This window comes from Myzus persicae, unplaced genomic scaffold (assembly GCF_001856785.1).
Source record: "Myzus persicae strain clone G006 unplaced genomic scaffold, MPER_G0061.0, whole genome shotgun sequence".
Classification (NCBI taxonomy): domain Eukaryota; kingdom Metazoa; phylum Arthropoda; class Insecta; order Hemiptera; family Aphididae; genus Myzus; species Myzus persicae.
In genome coordinates, this window is record NW_019104033.1 from 160,546 (window position 1) to 185,501 (window position 24,956).

At 28.5% G+C, this 24,956-nt stretch overlaps 1 protein-coding gene across 1 annotated transcript in view; it reads right to left on the reverse strand.

The window, feature by feature from the left end:
* Positions 1 to 6,748: 6,748 nt before the first annotated feature.
* LOC111037843 (prolactin-releasing peptide receptor-like) overlaps positions 6,749 to 24,956 on the reverse strand; it is a 67,558-nt gene continuing 49,350 nt past the window's right edge. The window contains exons 4-10 of the mRNA XM_022320638.1: positions 24,688 to 24,893; positions 22,743 to 22,891; positions 22,381 to 22,502; positions 19,317 to 19,534; positions 8,909 to 9,009; positions 8,746 to 8,836; positions 6,749 to 7,800 (exon numbers count right to left, since the gene is read on the reverse strand). Coding sequence (XP_022176330.1) covers positions 7,510 to 7,800; positions 8,746 to 8,836; positions 8,909 to 9,009; positions 19,317 to 19,534; positions 22,381 to 22,502; positions 22,743 to 22,891; positions 24,688 to 24,893 — 1,178 coding nt within the window. The 3' untranslated portion in view covers positions 6,749 to 7,509. The remainder of the gene's footprint in view (positions 7,801 to 8,745; positions 8,837 to 8,908; positions 9,010 to 19,316; positions 19,535 to 22,380; positions 22,503 to 22,742; positions 22,892 to 24,687; positions 24,894 to 24,956) is intronic.

Below are 24,956 nucleotides of genomic sequence, written 5' to 3' on the forward strand. Positions count from 1 at the left end.
AAATGGTTTTTATTTTTACTAAAGGAATTCATATCTTATATGTATTATACGTCATTGCATAAGTACGTTTTTTAGGTTAAACGACTTTGAACTTTTTAAAATATGAAGTGTGTAATAATATAATTTATAATTAAAAAACATTTTTTCAACAAATTATCTTAACATATTAAAATTAACATATTTATGATCAGTTTTCATCATGTTTTTACATAAGATGAAAAATAGTACACTTGGTCACAAATCAAATATTATTTTTTCAAAGTGAATTTCCCATCAATTTTCCAATAAAATAGAATTATAGTTCTATGTATGATTAAAAACTGTTGATTAATTATATATAATGTTTTAGTAAATTCTGGTAATATTGCTAACACGCATACATGAGTTATTTGAGGAACTGAATTTGGTCTTTACATTTAACATAAACACATAGTAATATGCCATGAGCAGTTGTATTAAAATTGCATACTATTATACAATGCAGTGTCTTATAAACATATTAATTATTGTGTTGATCCCATCCTGTTTTGAAAGCAGCTATAATGTAACGTGATATTATTATTGCTATTTATTACTTTATTCATCCAGTTGTCCAAAATGTTTATTAATATGATAAAAATATACAAAAAAAGACTGAAGTTAAATAACTTGTGTAACTGTGCATACAAAATGTGCCCTGAAACAAATACATAATTATCATACTATTTTGGAAGAATTGATTAATGCATTGTTGGGTTAATTTAAATTTGAGTGTCAAACATATTTTAGATTTGTATTATATCATATTAGTGTTGCCATAAATATTTCGTCGTATTTTTTTCGTTGCAAATTTCCGTATTTGCTTTAAAATTTAGTTACAAAGATAGAACCATATAGCAACATAAACTATATTGGCCTATATAATCATGCCGCATCGACATCGCATGGTGATGTACATAATACAATAATTATGTTTAAATTAACTGTTAAAAAAAGTGCATTGTACGTTAAAACTGATTATAGTTAACACTTATCAGATGATACTAGATTGTAATCGTTACATTTATCTGTATAAACTATAAAGAAGATTAATTAAAGTAAAAATATAACTCTTTGTTTCCAGGTCTTAATACCTACTTTTGTTCAAAAGTTCGTAAGTCACCCTAAAAAAAGTTTCATATTGTTATAAATAAAAACGGTTAGCGTTCAATATATATTCTTGAAGTTGCTTACTAATGTTGTTTTCTTGTATCGTCACACCTAAAAATAAATTTAATGTATATGAAAATAAATGCGCGTTCGTGTATAGGTATATAAATACCTATACCAAATACGAACCAAAGAAAACTTATTGTTTTATTTTTCATTACTGCAGTGCTCTGGAATTTTCAAATACCTGTAGCTCTAGCTGCAGAGTGGATTGTAAATCAGCAAAATCGTTAACGTTTTGGTTTGAAATAAATAGACCAGCATAATGTTGCTTCGATGCAGGATATTATCGTCATAAATCAACGTATACCCATAGCAGATGTAAATATGCGACATTGTATTATGATTGTATATAAATTTGTACTGTATCGCAAGTGTTGTAAAAATGATGGATTGTGACAGAACAATAAGCAATACCCACCTAAAATCCCAATATTATGTTATAAATGTTTAACATGACGATTATAACAAAATGCAATTAGGTTGTTAGCAGAGTTTATAATAATATATATACATAACTAGTAAATAACATTGGTAATAAATTATTATAATAATCACACAATTTTCGAAATATCTGATAGTCAATTCATATTTTAAGGATTAGGTTTATAAACCTGCAGCGATGACGTCATTTGGTGAAATATTCAATCAATTCCCTTAATTCCGAGTGTTGGAAAACTTAAGTATCGCCTTTAAACAAATATATTTATTGCACAGTGTTCGCGTGTTCCGCAGCCGTGTGGCTCCCGTAAACGAAAGTAATGAGTAATAACCACTACGGAATCAATGCCTGTAAAGGCGGACAGCACACATTTTTCGCTTTTGTTTGACTGTTTGAGGACACTATATCAAATTGGTACTAACTATAATAGCATTGGCATTTCTACGAGTTGTTGAAAATACAAAATCCGCGAAAGTGAAAGAAATAATTTGACCTAATATTATGTACATACCTATGAATTTATGATATAATTTTTAAATAAAACTATGTATTATGCATAATACCTGCACTATTATAGGTACCTTTATGACGTATTCATTTTATTGTTTTTATAACCCTTATGCATAATCTCGGCAATATACAAATTAATAATTAATATTTATTGGCCCCTTGTTTTTTTTTTAATACATACTAGTGTATAATTTATCTATACGTATACGTAATACACGCACTTTTTCAGATCATATCTACACAATTATTATTTTGTATGGCAGTCTTAAATGTCTACAGACAATCTAATAAGTAATACCATAATATTATAATAATCTATCAATTTATGTATTTAGATATCTATTAAACTTTGCAATATTTTGTTTTTTTACTTTATGCAGTTAATAAGAAATTCATTAAAAGTATTTTTTCGATTTTTGCCAATGCCATATCTCAACTATCGTAATATCATATCAATTGGTATCTACAATAAATCGATTTTTTAATGTCAAATTTTTGTAAAAGTATGTAATGATTCAAATTGAGATTTTTCGTATTACTAGTTTAAACTGTATTATTATTAATTGATTATTTTTTTACTAGTCGAAAACCCCTAATGTTTTATTTCGTAAGTCATGATAGTAAGTTAAGCATAATATATAAACCTAACCGTTTGAGTTAGTATTAGTGTTTCATTTTATTTTTATGATTCAATTTTTATGACATCCAAAGTACGTATATAATATATATATAATATATATAATTTATTATATGATGTTTTACCACTTATATATATATATTATATATGTATGTCATGGGTCTCGAATCCTGAGTTACATCATCATTTCTACTCGTATCATATTCACAAGAAAAAATATTGGTTTGATATATTATACTTACAAAAAAATGCCTTAATATTTTTTTTCAGACGTTTCAAAGAAAAAAATCCATAACAATAATTTAAAAGTATTAGTTTTCACTGTGATATTGTTATTATTAATTAAGATCTTAGATTTTTTTGATAAAAGGATTTTTTGTTATTGCTGTTTTAATGCACAACATAGTTGAACTATTTTAATTTTGTATTAAACATTCAGTTTAAGCTGTTGTCAGAAGATTTATTACATGTTGAGTTATAGTATCTATTTACTCTTCACCAGTAAAAAAATAATTGGTTTGTCGAAAGAGATTTTCTGAAGTCCTTTCGTAATTGACAAAAATCCTTTCAGAATTAGAAACTCTGCTACTAGTATTTATCAATGTTCATTAAAGCGTTTATGTAATTGGGTGATTGACAATAGTAATATTCATCCAAGTTAGCAACATAGTAAAATATTGTGTCTGCAACATAATATATCTAATATTTTTTGACTAGTAATAAATCTAGGAATAAGGAAGTCCAGTATTGTCAGAAAAAAAAAACTATTATAATTATAAAGTTGTGTACAAATATATAAAAATAATTTAGTAGAATATTGAAATGTCAATTGTATGCGATATAGAACTTTAGCCAATGTTCGATAAAATAATACATAAAATAAAGCAAACATTGTTAGTATGAAAATTACACCTTTATCTTATAACTACTATACCTGCATAGTGCAAATACAGCATATGGGTACCATGTCAATTTCAATTTATTATTTTTTTTAAATAAATAGTATGCGCTTTAACAATACATACTTTTGGTACAATACTAATACAATACTAAGGCCACTAATTAATAAAAATGAAAACAAAAGTTTTCAATTTCAATTTTAGCTTTTTTTTTAATTCAATTTTTGATCACGATTTTACGGGTTTGACTTTTATATACTTCATGATTACAACAACTTAAAATATATCCTACAAAAGATGTGTGTTGACATCACAATAACAATAATCATACTAAAATTATTGTTCGCTATATAACTTATTGTTATAGAGAATAATGACGAGAGCTAGAATTTATTTTATGAATCAAGTAGGCATGTACACTTTTTATTTATTTATCGGGTAACTAATTGATATTAATAATTATCAAATAATGGAAAATATTATTATAATAATATAATCGAGTACCGATATAAAACCTGTAGTTTAAATTGTAAGCGTGACTACGTTCTTATTTACTTTATAATTTGAAATGTGTCACTCCATTATATTATAAATATTTAATATGGTAGTAATAGTAATAGTGCACTGAAAAGTAGATGATTTTCTTAGGTTTCAATTTTCTTATAAGACTCATCAGACACTGATCTTATTTCTACTACATCAATCACCATTCACTGAGATCACTATATTATATTATTAATGAATATTCAATCTCGAATAATTTATTTTTGATATGAATGGGTGCAATCCTTTTATTGTGTACAATACAAGATTCATTAGAGGTAAAATATAAATGCTCAATTAGAGGCGTTCAAAAACATATTAACTATACTATGACTTTGAAAATAAAATATTTATTATAATTTTGGAATCAATTTTACAATTTTATCAGTCAATTAGTGTTAGCTGATGACACTTGGATGTTGACGGTTCACTGAAGTAATACCTGTAAGTAATTGCTGATGGGTTAATGTAAGAGCTTATGAATTTATTTAGCATAATACAAAGATAATTACACGAATTAACAAAGAATGATATAATATTATATGAATAAAAAAAAAAAGCACACAATATAATATATAGATGTTTTTTTTTGTTGTAGAAATATAAAGAAGTTCTAATGAGAGTGATTTCAAACCTGACATGTTTCATGACCATTAAATCCAAAATATCAGAAAAGATAAAACTGAAATATTGTTTTAGACATGTGAAGCTACCATAACTTCATAAATATTACAATAAAAAATATAATTTGATATTATTCTCTGATTACCATCAAATGTTCCATTCAATGTTATTGCCTGAATATAAAACCAAAACGTGTAATTTATATAATCATATATTTATTTAAGTGAATTCATTACCTATTACCTAAATTGGTTACCTATTCAAAATTATTTTTGAATGTTGCAGAAATTGTTTCATAATAATAGGGATATATTTATTATTAGACATTTTATCTAATTATCTTACTATCGAAAATTTGTTTGAAATATCGGAAAATGTATATTATGCACGTCTTAAGCTGTTAATAAATTAATATTTACTGTTAGAGTGTTTCTCCAGAAATTCCTTGTATCAGTAAATTGAATGTACAAAATAATTATAAGAGAAGTAAATAATAAGTAATTAAAATTCCTTACAGTATTTCATGTTTCTAGATAATATTATAATATATTACATTAAACTGTTTATTTTAATAATATATATTATAATGTATTGTAGTTACAACATATATTTTTGAAGTATAATACGGTCAATATTCAGTTCATGACTATTATTCAGTGTAGGTACATAAATAATATGTAGGGAGTTACGTATAATTAACACGTTTGATAAGAATATGATATGTTAATACAATCGATTTAAATAATTAAACGTGGGCCTAATGTTTCTTCACAATTAGTAAGCAACTGTAAAGTATGTAGTGATATATCATATCATAACATTTTATTTATTCAACTTTAACTTTAACAAATAATTGTATTCAAGCAGTAGGTATACTTAATATAATACCTTTCTACGTCACTATTATATTATTTGTATTTCAATAGTTTAGGAGGTACAATGCATATTCTGGACAGTCGTAGATATAAATATTTTAACATTAATAACAATATATTTGTTTTAATTTACATCTCATTATCTCACCAGTCACCATACCGTACATGAACTAATATATTATACATAAATATTTATTATAGTATATACATATTGTGTAGAGGGAAATTCATCAAGAATGCTACCCGCATTTTTTCTTAAATAATAAAATTATTCAAATTTAAATCTTTGAAACTGAACATATTTTAAAGATATTACATAATATTATTATTTAGTAGTGTCTTGTGCCGATACCAACTTCTTTTTTCCAAACGAGAATGGCCCCATTTTCCTGTACATTAGATAGCAGATAATTTTTTCCAGAAAATTTAAATTCTAGCAATTACCTAGTTTTTGAGTTTTTAACTCAGTACACTATAAGGATAATAGGTCCATGGTAACAAACACTAGAAACCAGTGCGGCGGGCTCGGCCGGCACGAGAAGGCAACCACCGACGTGATTCCAGGACGGCGGACTCCGTCAGACTCCATCAGACTTCTCAAAACCGACAACAGGGAACGACGACGCCTTAAGCGATTTTTTTAATGTAAGCCCACCGAGCTCCGCTTCCAAGTGGACATTTACCTAGCGATAGGGAAAGTCCATTTGATAGAGGGGAGGAGCTCATTCCAGTATGCTATTGGTGTAATATTTACTTTGGTTTTTGATGCTCAATAAACGATGAGGACCGGGGGAGAAGCAATGCCAACACCAGTTCCTCTCCAGGTTCTCGATAACAAGGGGAAAAAAAAGGTTCATAGTGATAAATTTAGAAGATATGGGGGCTATGATGATTTAAAAGCTTGAGTAATATATAAATATTAATCAAACAACATTTTATCATGTGTAAAAAATATTCGAGTACTTTAGATTTAAAATAACTTTTGTTTTATAAATTTTTTAAACTATTTTTAAAGACTATTATCCTTAGCGTAGAATAAAATAACTAAGAAACTACTCTTTCAAATGTTGATATCAATGCATCAACATTTAAAAAAAAATTCATCGGCGGCCTAATAATTCAAAAAGGTTGGTTGTCTTTCTCATTTGAAAAGAAGATGTATATCTAGCCACTGGGTACTCCCTAAATAAAATAAATATTTAAATAATATTGAAAATATGGTCTTTGTTAAAAAATCCAATATCCATATTGTGATTAAATCCATTATTAAAGAAAAAATGGGGTTATTTATAAATACAAAAACAAAACTTTCCATCTGTGTTAAACACATTATTATTCGTTTCTGTTGTATACAGAATTATTGAACAATGTTATACGAGTATTTTGTAATTACATATTATTATTATGTAAAAACGCGTTGCTGCATCCTAATAATAATAAATCATGGTATTAAAATATGTATAGCCGGAAAAGGACTATTCGCTCATGCAAACAATTATTATTATTATTATAAGAACAAACAATCGTATTATAATCATCAATGATCATCATTATAATAATTAATATATAATATGAGTAAACCCAATATTATTATTGTCGTATGACGTACAAAACTAAATCCTGCCCTGTGCAGCGATCTCCATCGTCAATATTCTCGTCGACAATATATGCTGGTCACCATGACATAATTATAATTATTATGATAATAGTATAACCACAATGTTCATATTGCACCAAGTTATCGATAGGTACCTACCTATACATAATATAGAATCAAACGATAACAATTTTTTACAGACACAGTTCTTCGAGGTCCGAACGGCTGCCGCACTTGATCAACGTGATCTTGCCCGATTTGCACACGAACATTTCCAGTTCGTCCCTTCTGGGCGGCGGACTGTCTGCGCAGCCGCCGTTCGCCGTCGTCCTGTTAGTGCACTTCGTAGAATATCCTCTTTTCCACTCAGACAACGTGGTGGACCGCACCGAGGGTGACCTCCCGTGATTAGCGTTTGATTTTCCGCGAAAACGGCCACGCCGGAAGTGCCGCAATTTGATGCGGAACTCACGTTTGAATTTTTCCTGAAACGTCAACGTTATGTGACACTAGCTCTATACTTACCATCGTCCGGCCGAGCAAACGAGTGTAGGTTTTAGTAATAATAATTATAATATACAGCTCCTCCAATCGATAACTCTACAATAATATTATAATATACTACTACTTATCGTTATTGGGATGATAGAAGCACATAATATATTATGTATCAATCGACTGATCATTTGATACCGTACAGAGTTCGGAGTGTGTATATACGAATTAGATAATTTATCGTATTTATAACTACTATACCTACTAAAATTGAAGGATTGTTTTTTTTTTTTAGATCTGATATCTAATTTAGAATATTTAAAAATCGAAAGATTATGTGTCGCCACTTGAAGACTGTTTTCTATAATGCCATATAGGACAGGTATTGACTAGGTATTCTAATAGTTATTCTAAGAAAAATGTTAAATAGATTTTATGATTTAAAAAAAAAAAAAAGGTTAAGTAAATGAAATATTTTGCAGTATTGATTACCTAATACAAATGGCAATGAGCAGCCTAACATGTTCTATCATATATTTTAGTGAATTAATACGTATCTGCTAAAAATGAGTAATAATATATTACATTATAAAATTAAAAATTGACATTTAATTTACCAACCAACTGAGATTTTACGATCAATTTTTGTTGAGTTATTCAAATGTATATTTCAAGAGTGAATACATAAATTATTAAATTAGAGTTTATTCTTTAAAGAATAATTTAATTAAAGATTACATTTGAGAAAAACAATAACAATATGAAATATCTTTACAATTTAAATAGTTTATCCGCTCGATTAGAGAAATCCATACTTATAGAGCTAAAACAATATTACAACATAATATTTCATAATCTAATACACTTATATTATGTTTTTAATTATTTTCACTGAAATAGCTTTTAACTATAAAATAATAATTAATGGTACTTACGTTGTATATTCCATAGATAAATGGGTTGTAGCAGCTGTTGCTCATTGCCAGCCAGTCACAACAGAAGAACACGATGTTTATGTAACGAAACCTAAAATAATGTAAAATTCAAAATTACTTTCATATCCAGAAATTAAATACCGATAGAGTAATAGTAATTTACTGATTTATTGATGGGAATATATCTTGAAGTACGTTATACGTTTGTAATGGTAACCAACATAAAACGAACAATCCAACTACAATAACTAACATCTTTATGACCTGAAAAAAATCACCAAGATACTTACATTTAATTTTCAACTTTTATGTACCTACAGCATATTATTTTATAAAACGTAAAATTGTGTTGAAATAAATCAATTATATACATAAATATATTAATTGTTTAATGTGTTTTTATTTATTTTGAATAATTAATACTATGATTCTTATCGAGAAAAATCAATTACTCAATTCATTATTTGTATAATTAAATATTTTAATATGGTGTCATGTAACATAATTTTAATTACACCATTCTCTTTTATTTTTCAGAATGCACCTAATATAAACTCTTCACACAGATGTAGCATTAATTATAGTGTGGTTAATTTATATTACACTCATGATAATATCGCGTTAGTCATCGTTAGTCACTTATGAATCTAACACTATTTATGCCTACAAAATATGTAAGATAATCTAAATTTATCGAACAGCTTTTACCTTTATGAAAAATATAATATACATTGCTACAAATGAGCTGATATTCATATTATGATCTCCCTGCATGACGCGTAAACATTTCATTCATGAAACTGTTTTCGTAGAACAGTCAGGTTGTTGCATTGATCCCTGCATTACCTGTGCTGTGATAGATGGATGCAGATGCGTGACAAAAAATAGTATTTGTGGGAATGAAATTTCAGTCGGGTGAAATGCGGCCCTCTCCAGTGACTGAAATAGCTCACTTACCGCCCTTGCCACACAATATATATAGTACTATTATGTCAATCGATAAATAAACCAAATAATAGAGCAAAAATGTTGTCATCGGCATTGCATTGAACCATGGACGTTTATTTACTTGTTGAATATAATCGATTAATTATTACACGTAGAACAGATGATATACACATTATTTTTCTAAAAGGCACAGACGATAAAATGTGAAAAAAAGACATTATGTAATTCTAGTCTAACTCTCCAGCGGGGCATTTATGATAATGAATCTTGCTACCGACTGCTTACAGTTTAGCTTACGGGGAGACTTGTTTACTAATTATTCAAAACATCTGTTTACATCGACGATTCCGGTAAAAAGTATAAGTGGTTAAGCTATTTTTGTGGATATTTAAAGTTTAAACACTGTTTGTTTCCTATAATGGTAACGAACTAAATAAACGATTTTCTAAAAAATATATATGCGTGTTTTATTTTCAGTATGGCACCATTAAATGAGAACTGAACTGTTTTATTAAGGCTTGCTCCCCGTGTTGCATCGTTTATTGAAATTTGAAGTATCGCAAAAATAAACAAATAGACTGACGCTATACAAGGCGATATTCGCTTCAAATTGAACAATCAGATAATATTTAACTACTTTATATTTATATTTTATTTTTGTCACTCGTTTACTGACTGTCACCCTAGGAGATCGTGCAAAACCTTTTCACGATCCGACTAGAGGCTATACCGCTCTAGTATAATGTGCAAAAACCATCCCCTTCGAACTATTTATGTATCTATGTAAGTATTTTGACAGTAAAATAATATGTAAAATAAATAATGTAGTATATTAATATAAATCTTTACATTTGGAAGGTAAAAACTAAAAATTACATGACCAAATTTGGTCACCATCTTCTCTCGAAATCACTTTTTACTGTCAATGACTTATAATTGAAATTAAATTTAACACACACATTTCAGTGACTTACTCAGTGACGACTTAATCACTCGACACCTACTGTAAAGCCTTCTTCTGTCCCCCCCTCTTTTTATGTTTTAAATTTATAAAATCTTGTATACATCGATCAACTTACAAAATTATCATGAAAATGTGTAAGAATGGAAAATATACATTTTGTGAAATATTTAAAGTATTTTAGCTTGCTGAGATACCGATTCCGTTTCAATTCAACACTGAAGTATACAGTTTTCGACTGTATAAATTGGGATTTTTAAACTTTGTATATTTATAGTATTTGATAAAGTATGTTAAATATGCAGTATATTGTTACCATCGTGACTTTTAACAAATTATTTGGCTCAAAAATCAATTTACGATTTAAAAGAATGTCGATTACAATGGAACTGTTGTAACTCGTAAGAATGATTATGTGATTTTGAAAAATGTAGAACCTTTCATGCCAATTTATGTTTTATTATTAAAAGTTGGTTCATGTTTTTTTAAAACTTCTTCAATAATCGAAAAACATGATCTGTATTCAATAAACTATAAATGACTATACTTTATAAGATTGTCCAGTGATAAATAGAGCTATCTACTTGAAATGTTGAACCCAATGTTTATTTTATCCAGGAATAGTTTATATAAAAAAAAATGATGAAAACTAAGTTTTATCTACAGTAGTAATCAGTGTTTGTAATAAGAGTAAAATGAAATATAACAATATACTATTTTCATCAGTGTCTGATTGATTATTTTGCAATAAAAAATATTCTATTTGATTTTATTATTTATACAAACAGCTTAGTTAAAACCACAAAATAATTCAGCATTCTTAAGCATCAATGGGCAGTAGAACATGTACGTCATGTACTTGATTCACTCACGTAGTAGTTCTCATTATTATAACTGAATTTTACTGACCTATAAGTATTATTTAGTAGTGCGTGTTTATATTTGTAATGTATTTTGTACTACAACAGGTATTTTTCATTTTTATAGGCAGTACATAATTTTTTTTCAAGTACAACAGTCAATTTAAATGTATTATATTAATAATACTTTAACACTAATCTATTATTACGACGTGAGTGAAAAAACACTGATTTCGGGTCAGGTCTGGATAGGTACCTACCACCCACATATTTAATTAATAATATGATTTTAACGAGACAGTTACGCTATACCTACAACATGCGTTTTTGTTAAATATTAATTTAGTTATATTACATTCACCAAAAACCTTCAATAATTGAAAACATTGTTCATATTATTATTAGTACTTATTAGCTGATTGGAATTTTAACATTGAAGCGATGCCTACAGGTTAGTCGTTTTCGAACTTTCTAGTATTTATCAAGAAAACTTAACGAAGCAATCAATAATGTTTATTAAATGTTAACAAATTAGTTTTTAACTTTCTCCCGGATAAACTTTACCTGATAATTTTTGAAATTTATTGATTGCTCTAAAATTGTTATAATCGCTGTCCCTGTTGCAGCAAGCGCTGTGTAGGACAATTGACATGATTAGGTAAGGAAGATGGACTTAAAAAATGTCTTAGGCAGCTTTCTAGGTATAAATGTATAATATAAATAGTCAAGACGATTTGGAGGTAGGTCGTAATAGCGATGACTAGTCTGGGTTATAATTTGGCGCAGGTTTGTCTTGACACACTAACACCGCGCTTAAAAATCTCAGAAACAAAGAAATTATTAAATTGTACAATTATTGTCATAAAGTAAAATATACAAAAATTACACAAGGCATATCTTAATTACAAACCATCATTATTCATATTTTTAATGTTGAAAATAAACGATTTATGGGCACGCAATAGTTTATATTTTGTAATTATATTTATATTATAAAATACGTTCAAGATTTAGTTAGATAAAAACAAACTGGCAAACCATAATGAGAAATGAAATGAAAATAAATATTGTATTTCATATTTAAAATCCGAGAATTAAATATTACAAACCACAATAACATGAGATTTGTGAAAAAATGCATTGCCTTGAATTGTTATATAATGTCTCAACATATAATTATAAATATGAGTAACATTTATTTATTAGCATATTCGATAGAACTCCTAATTTGAAATAAATAATGATTATTTTGCTGATATAAATCAGTATGGGTCATAAGATATTTGATAAATATTTCATAATTTCGAATTTATTATTACGTTTTGTAACTGTAATATAACACATATTTTAGACTGCTGCTTTTAAAGTTTTAACTGTCAATATTACTTTATTATATTGAATTGAATTCAAACCAATACTTTCGGTTTATTATGTTATTCTGTCGCCCCACCACTCTTAATTCCTCTTTTCCTCCGAGCTATTATCAGACGGTCCCCTTCAATGTTAATAATAATTATATAACTAGTAATAATAATGGTAGTAATGGTTTAAAATATATTATGAGGTAAGTAAACGAAAAAATACGTTTTGATAAACATGTATGTGTTATATAATGTGTATATTGTGATATATTTGTATTAATACATTTCAAGACATTCGTTTTTTTTGCAACTTTTTTTTTCTATATGTGTGCACATTCTTGGACGAACCTAATACATTTTTATATAATCATATCATAAAACATACTAAAAAAGTATACAATTTATACTTTTATGTTGAGGACAGTTATTGTAGTTTGATTTTCTGCTATATTCGACCTAATCGAATATAAAGCCGAAATAACATATGGCTATTATTTCCCCATAACTTGCGTCCAATATATATTATATATCATCATTTAAGTATATTGTATTGTGGATAAAGGATCTAAATGAAGTACAAACTGAAAATCAAATTATTGATGGACATTTACTTGAAAGTCCAAGCAATTGCGATAGAAAAACAATATGGTCTCTGTATGACACCAATTTGTATGAAAGGTACACTCTATTCATAAGCAAGACGCTACACTATGAGAAATAAGAACCATTGATCCCTTCTTTATCTGCCAAGACGTGTTACTCGCAGTCGTTAATAACATACAATTATTATCATATAATATAAAGAAATATAATAAGTTAATGGTACTGTGAAATTAATAACTACAGAACACGGTGAAATAAATGAAAAATGTAGAGACAAGAGAGGGGGTGTTCTAAAGTAGCTTACGGTATACAACGGTGAACATGATCGTTAACTTCGAATGAGATTCATATTTAATGTTCAGGAAGTTATTGAGGAAATCTATATTTGTTGCATATTTGCGATTAGCCATGGATTTAAATTTACCCCAATTTTTTATAGTATTGAAGTGAAATCGTAATGTGGGCTAGGAATTTTTAATACGTAGTTATAGCAAACATTAAAAACTGAGGTTAAATAAGTTAAACTTGACATGAGCTGAAAGAAGCAGATAGGAGATGATACCATATAACAGGATCACACTCGATAGGTCTTACAAGTGAGCTATTATATGAGGCTTTTTAGGGAAGAAGACGACTTAAAATCACTCGCAACTCAGTTACAGAAACCAAGCGTTTTAAGGGCCTTGCAGCAAGCAATATTAATTAACAGGTTGTCAGTTAGAATAATACCGAGTTCACGATCAGATTTGACTATGGGTGTGATGGTGTTATGGGCTTAAATCTGAATGCAGTACTTAATATCAAAATTACTCTGACTTCGGGTAAATGTGTTAAAGTGCCGTTAAAAAGTGCGCCTTATATGTATTTTTGATATTTTTAAACTTCTGCAAGAACAAATATTTTTGAGTTTGGTATTATATTGTCAAGCTTTTTGGCCGAGTATAAAAAATATTTTCAACATTAAAAAAAAAACCTTAATATGCGACAATGAACATAAACGTACAGAGCTCAACAATATCCAATATAATAATATTATACCTGACGATGGTATATAATTCAGTCGTAACCGTTTTTTTTTTCAGTGGATATTCTGGTTGATGGTATAGTTGTACCCACTAGATATTAGTACATTACACACCGGCAACTTATCGAAAACCGGCGTAATAACTACTACTTTTTTTCTGTATTGGAAACGGCTATCATAATGTCAAACTCAATAATTAATCATACAATATTACAATAATTATAATTCTAAAATTTAAATATAGAGACCAATCGAGTTATTTCTGATATTATCGATTTTTGAGATAGCGATGTGAAGCCTTATCAAATAATGTGAGACGTTTTACTTGTTCAGTAATCTATTAAGGAACTTTAATACCATACAATAATAATAGTGCTCAACTTCTCGCTGGGTCTTCTCATAAAACCTAAAATAATATTATGCTGTCGTATACCACAGTCCACAGACAGTAATTTAAATTAATATCGTATAAGGCATGGGTAGTACTATAATAATAAGGGTTTAGCAAACTAAGTTATTAATGTAGGCCAGACCAATGCATAGATAATGTGCTAAGACCACACAACTATTATTTCGCCATTGTAATTTTGATTTTGATTCATGACGAATATACGAGGGAGTCACGTACGTGTCGTCGTAGAGTTCGGCAAGTGTGTGTGCAATGGTGTACGCGGACAAGCAGTACAATCGCTACACCGACTTGTGAATTATTTTATGTTGAATCGATAGTAAAATACGTTTTTCAGACCGAAACCCGTGTTAAATTGTATTAATTAACGGTGATTTCGGAGATAATCGTTAGCTTATTTTGAACAAGTCGGGTAAGACGATAACAGGTTTAGCGCGTGTCACCCTGGGTGTAAGTGATACGAGTACACAACCATATTGTATGTTAACCAGTTATAATGGTAGTCGGCAACTTCCTGGACAATGTTTATAGATTAAAAAATGAAATATACGTTGTGTATAATACAACAATGGGTTATATCTATAATGCATTCAAAAAACTCAACAGACGAATGCATAAAGTAGGTGGAATAATTTATTTCGACGATATTAGGTTTGAATTTTGATTTTGTTACATATTAATATTTGATAAAACTATCTGCTTCTATGCAGACTATTGTTAGTAAAAAAGAATATTTTTGTTTGTATCATAACAAAAGTACTCAAAGAATGCATTAAATAATTGAAAATGTAGTTGCACGAGACGCATAGTTAAAAATAAGATCATAGGTAATAAATAAATAATTGATTTAAATATGTTGTTTGGCGATGAAAGATTACACATTCACCCAACAACGAGTAGAAATACTTCATTTATACTAGTTAGGTTTGTTTTTCGTTAACTGAATGTTATCATTCATTATTACTTTTCGTTGTATAATATTATAATATATCAACGGTTGTTAGAAAACAAAATATATTGCTTCAATACTTCCATGTACCAAGTAGTATATGTATTAAACAGTTTGTGTACCTACTAAAAATAAATCGAACCATGTAAATAATGAGATTTTAAATTTTACATGATACAGTATAAATTATTTTCTTGTGGCGTAAAAAATGATTTATTGTCAAAAGTTTACACAACTTATCTTTGCTAAAATGTTATTAACGTTTTGTAGCGGTAGTTACAAATTTATATTAAAACCGTACACATCTACCTACAACAGCTATAGGTGCTTCAAGAGCGTTCATTGTCTGCTGCAGTATTAAAATGAATGACATCAAAGGGCTATCATTTTAAACGAGTATGTAATCGCAGTAATAGCACACTTCAGTTGCGTTGAATTAAATTTAAATTGGTGTGGAGCAGCCTAAAAGGAAAGTGCCCAATCCTTACCGTATAATATCATCTACAAAGGTGCAGGGAGCTATTAAACAATGTACGTACACGAACAAAACGCATCAATTAGATAACAATTATTGTAAATATAATAAATCGCTACTTAACAACCACCCATTCTTCTAAAGACTAACCGCATACGGCTACTTTGCCCTACCACTATAATAGTTATACTATATTATTTAATATCTTAATTAATTGCTCCAAAATAATACCTTCGCCACGCCACTGATAGAGCGGTGTCCATAATATACTGTCGTACAGGCGGATCGTGAACTTTTGGAAGGAGTTAAACTCCTATGATATAGTTGGTTGTATATTATAATAAAATTATATCAATTCAGGCTATACATTTTATGAATGGAGTGCTAAGTGCTGGTATAGTTTTTTAGATTCTCAGTATAGGGATGAATGCATTTTCCCTGACGGTTTTATTTTTCTTATTCAACCCCTTTCATAAATAATCGATTCTATTATATCACGTTACGTACACAATATAGAAAATATCGGAAGATATAAACGAGACTCAGTCGTGGTGACATATTCGACGACGTCTTCATCGATCCACTTATGCGTGCATCGAGGTTTAATTGATACGGTGGCTCAGTGTTTGCGCTTCACTCTCATTCAAATCCAACACCGTGCGTAATTTTTCCATTTGATTCTCTATAATATGTAGTGTGCATTTTTTACACCATCATACTTAGAGCCTCTCCCCACGTGTTGAAAGTGACGGGTCTTGTCGACTTTCAAGATGCGTTTTTATAAACTAGTAAGCTGAGCTTAAATAAAAATAATGTTTCTGATTTTCTCCTATTCAGATAATACGATTTAATTAAACGTCAAAAATATATTAAGAAATTAAATTTGTAAATCAAATTGATGCAACTATAATAATAAGATGATTGTTTCAATATTAGAGCCATACGTCTTGTTTTATGTGTTTCAAAAATAATTGATTCATATGAATTAAAATTTAAATAGAAGTCAAATACTTAAAAGTTACAATTTATTATATTAACTAAGTGGGGAAAATTTTTTTTACTATTAAAAATCAAAGTAACCTTTTTTCACTGATGTTTCAAACACCATACTTTTTCATACACTATATATCATTATTAATTAATAAAGTTGACTTTACCTACATTCTTGGAATGTTTTAATAGTTCCATACTTCTATTATAGATTTTACTATATATTAAGAAAAAAAAATTTTGTAAAAGTTATTTTTACGTTTTTATGGTTTAAGGAAATGTAGAAAACTATAATTCATTACTTATCTATTTTATGTATATGTTGTAATTCCTGAACTAAATAAAATCGTTTGCACAAATTATAATTGAATTAAGCTACAAAAATTGTAATACTTATTAAACAATCTACAAGACTTCAATTATTTACTTCATTTATTTAGTCTGAGCACGTAATATTTGTAAATGGAAATGTGCCGAAGGCCAATTCTTTAAAACCAAAATTTACAAATAAACACAATTTCTCATCTAGCTACCGCCCTCCTATCAAAAACATGTGAAAAATAAAAAAGTTTTGCTCCGTTTACTCCAATGGTTACAAACAATCGAATATATTGTACCATTAATAATCAAACATGACAGGAACTCAATAGTGTAAGGATTACTCTAAATATGTTATATTTATATTGTTTACTTTTTAATTTAAATCATTTTAAGAACTTAGCACTTGTACAAATTATGGCCAATACTCAGAAAAATTTACCATAATTCTGGCCACTATAATTTAAACTGATATTGAATTGATAGTTTGATATTGAATTTCACATATCTATGCCTCGTCAGATACTCGTTTATATAAAGCAGAAATTAAGCCTGACCCGGCTGAAGTGGTCATACGGTTACATGATTCATTATCATATTAACCCGTGATAACCGAATCTACTTTTCTTTTTTTTCTTTTTCGAGTAAAGTTGCACCAAAAGAACAAAGGCAATTTTATTCTATCTTCATTTTCCGGTTGGAACCGTAATTAAAATTGAAAAACCAAAGCCCACAGGCACACCAGTCTTAATGTGGCCATTATCCGTAAGTACTGTGAAATACATCGTAGATCGCATATAAATTGGGACTAATGAAATAAACTACTATCAATAATTACTAAAAATGTTGCTCTATTATTTATAATATTCTAACTTTCAGATATGTTCATGAAAAGATATACCTATACCTAAAAACAAAGAACCTTAGATGCCGTCTCCATCCAAAATCATTTTTCGTATAAAATGAACACATTCATTTTCATTGAAAATTCTAATTGAACACATTCATGATCCATCACAGTGACTTTATCAATGGAAGGTACACTCGACTCCTATACAATCGTAAAGCAAAGTGGGTACCTAATACTATTGCTCCCTAACCTACTGTACCTAGTTTTTAATATTAAAACCTAATTAAATAACTAAAACGAAAATATATCATTAAAATGTTAATAAACCAATGTTTCGTATACTTTCGTAAGATAAAAAAATCGTGTAACTATATCATAACATCCATGACAAAAAAATCTACGCATATGGTTAGATAAAAATAAAAACAATAAAATATATATGCATAGATTTTTCGTCAGGAAAGTTATGGTATAGTTACAGTATTTGTATAGATATATAAAGATTCGATATGGAACTTGAGGAGTTTCGCGACTGAGAAATTTTTACTCAAACGCATAATATTCTAACAGTGATTTTGATTGTACTCGATAACTTTTGAAGAGCGGAGTCTGTGTAATTTCCGGTGATCGATAAACTGTGTCATTGTAATCAGGTGTTCACAGAATCACAGCTGATAGTACACGGGAGGTGCAAAACTATTATCTTTATTGTCTGGATCGAGTCAAGCGACTCTAGCCACCGACTAGCTACCATCATGATATTCTCAGAGGTATTCGTAATATTGAAAAATATTGTTTTGTTTTTAATGCATCGGGCACGTACTTTTTTTTTGTTCCTCATCAAGTTCGCATCTCTGCTGTCCTGCGCGTTTCCCGGAGCGTGTGAGCCCCACAGTCGTAATGCCATTCGCATGTACACAACCGTTATGATGACGACAGGTACCAGGTACTGGACAAACAGAAGCGTAACCCTGTAGAACAGCATAGTGCGCTCTGGAAGCCGGACGTTGTAGCAGAACGGTTTCACCAACTTACGGCCGTCTGCAAGATATGATAATATAATAAACTATAATACATAATAATACGTGAATGTATTTACATACATAGATACACACACAAAGCGATTCTTTCAAAAGTATATTTCAATTAATTTTCTCGAAAAGTATTCTTCATTTTTTTTTTTTTTTGAGAAAAATTTAAAATTATTCGGTACATGGGTTATTCCTCGTTAAATTTCGTTCCAATTTAATAATACTCGTTGCTCATCGAAACTTTAAAAACTACCTGCCCTATTTACTAGGTAGGTACTCGTTTGAAATTTGTGAGTATTAAAAATTTTCAGAATAATATTCTACTACCGAATATGAAATTAAAATATACATTGTAATTTAAAAAATTAAGAATTAAAACAATACAAATTGTAAAAAGGATAGTATTATTTTTAAAAAAAATGGTGTCTATTATAATGAATTTAAATTAAATGAAAAAAAAATATTTCCAAGACTTAACAGTCTATCACAAAAGATACTTTTCGCGAAAATACTCATTATCATTTGCCTTTAAAATAATCACCATGTATATATAATACCACGCGTGAGTATATGTGTGTGTGTGTGTGTGTGTGTGTGTGTGTATGAGAGAGACTGAAAAAGGATAATATAACTTCTGTCGTATATCTACTGACATTTTTCAATTTTCTCTAAGTCGGGAACGGCATGAAGTCAACTTAAAATATTTATATTGCCATTCTTTCAGTTGATTTATGCAAACGCTATTGGCTGCACAATGTAATTCTTTCTCTTCATTAAAACTATTAGTATTAATTAATGGATCATCGTATTTTTAAATGGCATTGTGTATAGAACATTAAATAGGTTTTGTTAAAAAAATTGGCTTTATTATGATATTATGTACTATTATACTGATAAAAAGAAAATATTTTCCTCCAAATTTCTATTACATATTAAACTGTGTTTCTCGGAACAAAAACAAAAAAACAACAGTGAATTAATAAACTAATTTATTTGAAAGTCGGTCAATAGTGAGCTCGTTCAGAATTTCACTTTTACTACAATGATAAGAAATCATTAACTTCAAAATTATAGCCGACTGTATCTACGACTAAAATAATAAGACGAATATATTGATCAAATATTTGATATTTTTGTATGTTATGTGTCCTTACTACTTGAAATAACCACACGGTTATAGCATGATGTGCCCCTTAATCGTGCGCATGCCCTCGACTAGCCTATATAAATATATTCCAACCAGAGTGTTAGTTTAATTATACGTCGTATTAAAAAAATATTTCATGCCCTGAAATGTAGCTAACAATGTAAATTGTAAATTGTGTTCAATGCTTGCGTGGTCACATTCTGTGAACAGTAAATGATCATTAGCTTTATGGACAACATCTGCATATTATAGACTACATATGCCATTCATTCCGAAAAATATGTCCCCAAAATGGTTCTAGGTGTCGTTTATTCAACCACAGTTTTGATCTTCGTGCCTCGATGGCTTTAATGTTATTGTATTTTATAATAAGTGACAATATTAAGTTGAGATTTTACAACATTTTAGTATTGTTTTGATGTGATTTTTTTTAATATAAAAATAATAATATTATGTTTATTTAATTTAAAAACATTTTTCGAAAATTAAAAATAAAATAGTATTCAGTAAAATACATCTAAATTATTCCACTTGACCCGAGTCCCCTCTGGCATTATTTCACAAGGATTCTTTTTTAAAAATCAGAATTTCAATTTTAAAAAAAGCACATATTTTTAATAAAAGACGAAGAAATAATTTCAGTATGATATATACATTATACAAGTATATAATATGTATAAATAAGTATTTATGATATTTGGTTCCGATTACAAGGAAGAACATTTATCAAAAAATGACAATAATATTGCTCATTAATAAACATTTATAAATATTAAAATTAAAGAACATTTATTTATTAAGTGTTTGAATAAAAATTACACACAAATTAAAGGTTTGAATTATTGCGATTTATTGAGGGTTGTGAATTATTTTGTACTAAATCAATATATTTTAAAGTCTGTAAATAAAACAATGGTAGTTGATTTAGTGCTGCTATTGTTTTTAATTTTTTAAAACCTTGATTTAAACATACCATTATAGTTATTTTTGTAATTTATTATTAGTTGTATATTTTGTAACACGCATTGAGTTGAAAACTTAAGAAAATTCATTAAGTGAAAGACTCAAGAGGTTATACAGAATTTTTAATGCTTTAATGATGTGTATGTTTGTAATTATTTTAATTATATTAGTATAGACTTTTAAGTGAATTGAATAATTTCATTTGACATTTTTAACAGGTGATTGTAATTATTTTTTGTTTTATTTGTTGGATTATGTGCATGACGATATATATATATATTTTTTAAACCACAAATTTGCTTGTTGATAAAGCATATAATACTTTCGTTGAGGTTTTTATAATATTTAAAATTTTATTTTTTTATTTGTCCCTTATTAAAATATATAAATCATTAACATACCTCCCCATCGAAATGTTATAAATTATATATTTATAATTACTGTTAATGTAAAATAATAATAATAATATGTTGGATAAAATAATTAACAATATTATATCAATGATTTATGTTTTTTTTTTGGTTTGTAATAAAAAAACCTACAGTTTTTATCTGACACAATACAAATTAATAATATTGACATGGTGTATAATATGGTTAAATAATGAGATACATCCTTTTACTGTAGTTAAGGTCGTAGTGTACTACGTAAACCGGAGGCAGTCGTGATGTCGGATATTTAGAAACTGTTTGAGGAAGGTTGAAAAAGAAAAGGAAATTCTTCGTATAAATAAAATTACCACTGACCTCTATCTCCGTATTCGATAAATTGCACTCTGAGAGCAATAGCCATTGGCGTCGCGAGTACAAAAGCTATCGCCCAAATGGTGGCTATTGACATTTTTGCTCGGAATTTCGACGGTATTGCGCTGTTAACAATAAACGAAATAATAATAATAATGACAATACTACTACTACTACTACTACTACTACTAATAATAATAATAATATTAATAAATCATAACTGCAACACTGTAAGTTAACACGCAACAACTATTTTATATATTATAAATTTGAACGTAACGTAATAATTATTATTGTGGTCGGTGGTTGTCGTCGTGTTAGGTATACGTTTATTTATTTCACCCGGAGATACAATTCTCACTAACCTGAGCGGACTGAGAATAGCTCTGTGCCGGTCAACTGCGATCGCGGTCAGGGTAAAAATGCTCACGTTGACTGAAAGCACTTGTACGAACGGACAGAAGGGACACATTAGATCCGGTAAATTCCATCGTTGCAACAGGGCCGCCTGAAACTTAATTGTTACCATAGCATTTCAGTATTAAATCATTTATTAATGCATTTAATCGATCATGACCTTATGTATATTTTTAATGCATACGACAACGTCATGCACGTACGTCAGTCCACTGGGAATATAAGTACCTACCTAATTGCCATTGATATTGTGTGTTATATATTATTGTCAGCTATTATATTCTACAGAATACGATATTCGATATTATATAATAATCAGACAAACCGTAAGGTAGTTGATTACATAAAATATAATATTTAAAATTACTAAACTAACCCTTCCCCCTCCCCCTTCCAAATTACCGGGCAGCGATGAACGGTATCTAGATATATAGATATATTTATTCCGACAAGGTTTGGAGATGAATGCTGCTCATTCATACCATTATCTCATTTAAATGAATTAAAAAATGCATATCCGAGATTTTCATTGAAATTAATCACACACACAAACACACACATATATTATATAGGTATTATATATTATCACGTCTAGATAAATATAATTAAGTTATCCTCAAATAATCTCTCGCCTTGATTGATTTATATTTCCATTTTATGAGAAAATTTTTTTAGATAGATTCTCAAATTATAATTAAATTTCTGATAATATATTATATGCATATAAGAAGAAAAACTGTAATACGAATTTGTTTCCACAATAAAGAAAATATTATTATAATTTCTCGTATTACTATTTCTAATATTATTATATTATTTTGTTTTTATTAATTATTACACCTTATCTGAAAATAAATTTTAATGTTTATATTTTGGTCAACGCTGACAATTGAAAGCAAAATGACACTTCTAAGTTATAAGTTATAAATTATATCTTATTATTGTATAAAGTAAATAAAAAAATGTGACTAGGTGTATGTTTTTTTGACATTTTTTAAATCCATTAAAAACGTAAGCTTACTAAGAACCTCGAATTAAATTGCTGTGAAAACAAATTATGACAGCAACAACTGTGTATTAAGTTTTCTAACTTTTTTCCAATAAACATACATTTGATTAACAAAATAAAAAATAACTATAAAAAATTTTAAAATTTCAAATGTATATAAAACAGCTCGCAAATACTTTTTAAAACTATATTGTCATTCCTATAAAATACTAATATAAGTATTTTTTGAAAATGCCATGTCACCACGGCTGTGACAATAATAAAGTAAGATTAATGTATTGCATAAATATTCGTATTTCCCTTCTGCTTTTTTGCTAGTTTTACCCAATAATAAAGAACAGTTTTCGGAATTTCCATTAATTTTTGACTACCCAAAATACAAACTAGGTGGATAAAATTCTCTATCAGAAACCACTCTAAATATTTAACATTGGATCAATTTTCCAACTCCAAAACGTGATGACAGGAAAATATACTTACACAGACACACACACAAATAAACAAACAAGCACTGTCATTGTAAAATCAATAAATTCTTCGTTTCGCCCAGATCATAAAATAAATAAAAAAGTATTAAAAAGGTAATAATATTCATTTTTATAAAAATCGTAATTTTAATATTTAACATATATTGTGTATTAAGATATTTTTTACGGAATTTTATCTGCATCTTACCTAAATATTTTATACTTTGTTGACTGGGCTCAGCAGTGAGTTCTGTGTAAGCGTATTATACCTATATCATGTATGTACCTACTTTCAAATCACAGTGATGTATGGCAAATGCAAATTGCAGATAGACAGTGTGAATCACGGTATATATATGATACGCACCGATACCAACGATCGTACATTTGCTAAGTAAATTCAATAAAATTACTTACTTGAAACGGTATTGAAAACAGGCCGATAACGATATCGGCCAATGCCAAGTTTGCTATGTACAAGTTGGTCACATTATGCATCCGTCTGCTGGACGTCACAATCCATATGACTAAGGCATTGCCAACCACTGCCATGACAGAAATCGTTCCATAGAACATTGACAGGAGAAGAATTATGCTTACGGGCACATCGTATAATAAAGTAGCTATAATAAATTTTAAAAAAAACATATCATAATGATATCGAGTGTTTTAGTTAAAATAGTAAA